This window comes from Protobothrops mucrosquamatus, unplaced genomic scaffold (assembly GCF_001527695.2).
Source record: "Protobothrops mucrosquamatus isolate PMUCROS unplaced genomic scaffold, P.Mucros_1.0 scaffold3252, whole genome shotgun sequence".
NCBI lineage: Eukaryota > Metazoa > Chordata > Lepidosauria > Squamata > Viperidae > Protobothrops > Protobothrops mucrosquamatus.
Window position 1 is genome coordinate 19,916 of NW_015389246.1, and position 5,926 is coordinate 25,841.

The following is a 5,926-nucleotide window of genomic DNA, read 5'->3' on the forward strand; positions in this document are numbered from 1 at the left end:
AGTCATGAGGGGGCATAGTTCCCCCATGCTGGCTCAGGAATTCTGGGAGTTGAAATCCACGAGTCATGAGGGGACCATAGTTTCCCTCATGCTGGCTCAGGAATTCTGGGAGTTGAAGTCCACGAGTCATAAAAGAGCCAAGGTTGCCTACCCCTGGCACTAGTCACTAGCAAAATGCCAAATTCTGGGCTGGATTGATCCTCACAGTTTTATCTGTACTGCAAGTGTTAACTGGGATGTTGGGTTTAGTAACTGACCAGGATTCTGACCGAAAGACGGTTGGTCCTCCTGTAACCTCTCCAATCTGCAGCCTTTGATCTTCCAATTGTCTTATTTTGACAGCCTTGAATTCTTTCCTTTTCAACAGCTGTCCTGATGTTATGGCTAAGCCACTTAAAGAAATGAACAACGATAAACTACGATCTCTGGTCCAGTCAAGCTTCTACCTCCACCTGTTTGCACCTTGCTCCCTCCCTAGCCGCCGTTCTTAATTCTATTTTTATTTTTAGCATTAATATTTATGATCTTAATGCCTCAATGTTCTATCTCCTCGTGTTTACTCTGTTGTGTTTTGTCTAGAGGTGGCTCTAGATGAAATGGGTGGCATATAAAATGAATGAATGAATGAATGAATGAATGAATGAATGAATGAATGAATGAATGAATGAAAAGGTTGCAGCAAAGATGGAGGCAGAAGTAAAAGAAGATTATTGTGTTTCGTTGAATATCCTCATTTCTCTTCCCCCAGGGCATGCTGGGAAGGAAAACGACCAGCAAGTAATAGCATATAAGTGAATAAATAAATTGATAGAACAGAATATTTCAGCACTGATGATGTTACTTAGTTGGGTAATGAAATGTCTGCAAGAAAACAACCAAGCTCAGAGAGCATCAAGGACCCCACAGTCCTTCCTCCTCCTCCTCCTCCTCCTCCTCCTCCTCCTCCTCCTCTTCCTCCTCCTCCTTGTCCACTGATGATGTTACGTAGTTGGGTCATGAAATGTCTGCAAGAAAACCACCAATCTCAGAGAGCACTAAGGACCCCACAGTCCTCCTCCTCCTCCTCCTCCTCCTCCTCCTCCTCCTTGTCCACTGATGATGTTACGTAGTTGGGTCATGAAACGTCTGCAAGAAAACCACCAAGCTCAGAGAGCACCAAGGACCCCACAGAACAAATAAACGGAAGACGGAAAAATACTTGTGAAGACTTATGTTTAATATTGGACATTTTGATTCGCAACACCTTCCTCACACACACACACACACACACACGCCAAAGTCAACAATCTGGTATCCATCAGATGATTTGAGAACACAACTTTGAAGTCATGCTGGCTGGGAATATGGAGATTGTTGGTTGCAAACTCTCTTGAAGGCCTCAACGAAAGTCAGGTAGCCCGGGTCCAGCTTTTAATTTAATCACACAAACATGACAATTTCCTGCATTTAAATGAAATGCGAAATCATGAGGTTACATCCCCCATTATTCTTATCTGGGAGAGTTATTTCTCACAGTCAGTAAAAAAAAAAAACCAACACAATGGAACAGAAAGAGACTTTTCTGCACACAAGAAAGGGATCTGGGCAGTCCAATATTTAGAAAATAATAGCATATGATGGTATAAAGTTCTCCTGCTTGAGCAGGGGGGTTGGACTAGAAGACCTCTGAGGTCCCTGTGTTCTGTGTTCCAAGTCTAAGTATCGTTTTTCCGTCTAGGCAATGCTTTTGAATCTTGGCAACGTTGAAGGGGTGTGAAAGTTCAGCTCTCAGACCTAGCCAGCATGCTGTTGGGGTTGAGGTTCACACGTCTTAAAGTTGCCCAGATTCAGAAAAACCAACCTAAGATTTGTTCCTGAAACACAGCAGTTGCTGGAATTCCTTCACTATATTGGAGGGAAAAAATCCTAATTTTTCTTCAATATGTATTATTGTTCTTTCTACCTTGTGAGCTTGACTGACTGCTTATAGTCCTGCCTCCTGTGTGAATTTTGAGATTACCCTACCGTTTCTCCACTCTGGCAAAACATTTTGAACATGAATCACGCGGAGGTTGATAGATATTGGAAGTTTTTAACTTTAATGGAAGAATCCTGGCATTGTCCTGACTACGGAAGGGTTCCATGACCTGCTTCAAATTTGAAATGCTTCCGGTTCAAATCTTTTTTTTAAAAAAAAATGGCATTTATTTATTCAGCATATTTATATAGCCACCCGTCTCACAAACATGTGACTCGGGTAGCCTACGACACCACCACAAGTTAAAAACTCCCTAACAATTTATAAATAGTCAGAAATAAGTTAGAATAAAGAGGTAAAGTAAATCAGTCAACAAAGCCAGGAAAACTGGAGAACAACCATCGCTTCACCTCATTACGATCACTTTTCAGGGCTCTTCCTGGGATCTCCAATGCTGGTCAAACAAACCCATGGTTTAAGGTTAAAAGAGGGGGAACGAGGGTGGGACCTACAGCAGAAAAGACGTATCACTGCTGGGTCCCACCATCTGTTTCATAACAGAACCCTAGAGCCAGGGGTAGGCAACCTTGGGTCTTTTATGACTCGTGGACTTCAACTCCCAGAATTCCTGAGCCAGCATGGGGGAACTATGGCCCCCTCATGACTCGTGGACTTCAACTCCCAGAATTCCTGAGCCAGCATGGCTCAGCTTGGAAACCTCTCTCTTTCCCCTCAGCATGGGTGGCTCAGGAATTCTGGGAGTTGAAGTCCACGAGTCATAAAAGAGCCAAGGTTGCCTACCCCTGCCCTAGACTAATCACCAACCTGGAATGACACTGTACCTTACGTTACTTCTCCACCATTATTCGTGCAAATTCTTCATAGTTGACCTTCCCGTTCCCTTCTTTGTCCATCTCCTTGATCAACACCTTCACCTCTTTGTCTGTCAGCTTCTCACCCACGATGGTCAAGACGTGTCGCAGCTCTGCCGTGTTGACGTAGCCGTCTCCATTCCTATCGAAGACGCGGAAAGCTGCTCGGATCTCCTCCTCCGTGTCAGAATTCCTTGTCCTCCTGGCCATCACGGACAGGAGCCTTGGGAAATCTGCCTTTCCCTTGTGGGCCTCTATCTCACAGATGATACTTTGTACCTCAGCTTCCGTGGGATTCTTCCCGAGGGATCTCATGACGGTCACCACCTCCTTGGAGGTGATCAGCCCGTCGCCATCTTGATCGAAGAGGGCGAAGGCATCTCTGAGTTCCCTAATTTCTTGCTCCGAGAGCCGGTTGGCCATGTTGCTTCTCTGATCCCACACCCACGTCCGTCGTTCTTCTCAAACACAACAAACACAACTCACGCTCCTTGAAGAAACAGGAAAAGCTGGTGCAGGATGGGGACGTGGTGAAGGAATGAGAAAGATGAGTCCTCGCCCTCAAGGCCTGGATGTGGATCAGTTGGTTTGAGGAAACATCATGTAGGGAAGTAGATAGAGGGTGCGCCGTGTCAAATTTTTAATTTTTTTTCAACTTCAGCTCCGTCGACCAGAAAAAATGTGATTGTCAATGCTGCTAACATCGATGTTTTTGCATTGACAACAGAGGGAAGTGTAGCCATCTTTTATCTTTTGCTTTTAGATGATGCTGGGAGGGCGGATGTGAACGAGAGTCCAGCTAGACGTAACAACACTAAACCTAGCATGAGAAACAAGGTTATTGTAACCAGAGCTGATAAAGAATTGGCGGGCTGGAGAGCTGGAGAGGAGGTCCACGCTTCAAGCTAATTGGGGAATGTGATTTATGACTGTTAATTGGAGGAGGGAATTGTGCTTTGATACTATGTGCTCAGGGGAGGGGAATTCAGTTTTTGGCTTCGATTATGCACTGCCGATATTATGCTACTCAAAATAAAGATTATTTAAGGTAAACAATGCCTCAAAGTTGTTTTGAAGGGTTTCATCTGTCGGAACCATGACAGCAAAGCTGCTGGATGTCCTCAACTTATGACCAGAATTTCTGCCGCTAAGCGAGACAGTTGTTAAGTGAGTTTTGCCCCATTTTATGACCTTTCTTGCCACCATTATGGAGTGAATCACTGCAGTTCTTTAGTTAGCAACATGGTTGTTAAATGAATCTGGCTTCCCCGCCCCCATTGACTTTGCTGGTCAGACGTTTGCACAAGGGGATCAATTGAGCCCGGGACACTGCCAGTTGCCAAGCGTCTGAATATTGATCACGTGACCGCTGGGATGCTGCAACAGTCCTGTGTGAAAACGGTCATGAGTCCCTTTTTTTCAGCGCCGTTCTAACTTGGAATGGTCACTAAATGAACTGTTGTTAAGTCAAGAGCTATCTGTAGCTCATTTGTTTAGTAACACAGTTAAGTGAACCTGGCTCCCCTCCCCATTGGCTTTGCTCGTCAGAATGTCACACAAGGGGATCACGTGACCCCGGGTCACGACAAACCGTCGTAAATATGAGTCTACTGTCAAATGTCTGAATTTTGCTCACGTGATCACGCTGCAATCATGCTGGGTGAAAATTGGTCCTAAATCTCTCTTTTTTTAGTGATGTTGTAGCTTCGAACAATCACTAAACAAATGGCTGTCAAGCAAGGACTCTCCTACTTTGGGTTTTACATTTCGTGGAGGGTTCTCCTAACAACATTATCTTCCCACGGAGCAGCGAACAGGTTAAAAATAGATCTGAAGAAATGGAGAGTCCTGGAGCAGAGGCAGAAGTTTGAAACTTTCCATGTGGACGCAAGATGGGAAACGCGAAGGAGTCAGCGGGCACGCGGCGTGCTTGAAATTCTCCGAGCGCTGTTCTAATTCAAACCGATTGTGCTAATTTGGCCTAATGTGGATCTTCTCTTCTCCTGGGTTCACTTTCCTTGGCGGAAAACCGTGTGGCTTGCAAGTGAAGTTAACTTGAAAATCTCTCTCGGTCTATGCACCCGGTGAGTATCAAAACAGGTATAGTGTAGGGTGGTACCTTGCTCAATAGTAGTAACTGTGAGTCCTAGTGGACAATCGCTTAGATAGGAGCCAGCCGTGCGCTGCAGCTGCCAAAAAGACCAACACAGTGCTAGGCTGCATCAGCAGAAGGATGGAATCAAGATCAGGTGAAGTGTTAATACCACTTTACAAGGCCTTGGTAAGGCCACACTTGGAATACTTGCATCCAGTTTTGGTCGCCATGATGTAAAAAAAGATGTTGAGACTCTAGAAAGAGTCCAGAGAAGAGCAACAAAGATGATCAGGGGACTGGAGGCTAAAACTACAAGGAACGGTTGCTGGAATTGGGTATGTCCAGTTTAATGAAAAGAAGGACGAGGGGGGACAGGATAGCCATGTTCCAGTATCTCAGGGGCTGCCCCAAAGAAGAGGCAGTCAAGCTATTCTCCAAAGCACCTGAAGGCAGGACAAGAAGCAACGGATGGAAACTAACCAAGGAGAGAAGCAACCTAGAACTAAGGAGAAATTTCCTGACAGAACAATTAACCAGTGGAACAACCTGCCTCCAGAAGCGGTGAATGCTCCAACACTGGAAGTTTTTAAGAAGAGACTGGACAGCCATTTGTCTGAAATGGTGTAGGGTTTTCTGCCTGAGCAGGGGGTTGGACTAGATGGCCTCCAAGGTCCCTTCCAACTTTATTATTATTACTATTATTATTACTACTATTACTACTATTACTATTATTATTATTACTATTATTATTATTACTATTATTATTATTATTTATTAGATCCGTGTGACTAACTGAATAGCTGCGATGATTCATTTAAGAACGTTCGCAAGAGAGGTCGTAAAATGGGGCAAAAACTCATTTAACCGCTACCTCAGCCACAAAAACGTCGGGCTGAATTGCGGTCGTTAGTCGAGGATTTTCTGTACTTCAGCTCAAGCTTCTTTTTTGGATAATTTTCCACCCAATGGGCAAATTCTCTGCGTTCCCCCCTCCCGAACCTC

General features: G+C 44.7%; 1 protein-coding gene across 1 annotated transcript; it reads right to left on the bottom strand.

The window, feature by feature from the left end:
- Window positions 1-2,805: 2,805 nt before the first annotated feature.
- Window positions 2,806-3,255, bottom strand: LOC114923392 (calmodulin, striated muscle-like). Its single transcript, XM_029286294.1, has one exon. The coding sequence runs from the start codon at window positions 3,250-3,252 to the stop codon at window positions 2,806-2,808; it is 447 nt and encodes a 148-aa protein (XP_029142127.1). The 5' UTR covers window positions 3,253-3,255.
- Between the last annotated feature and the right edge of the window lie 2,671 nt (window positions 3,256-5,926).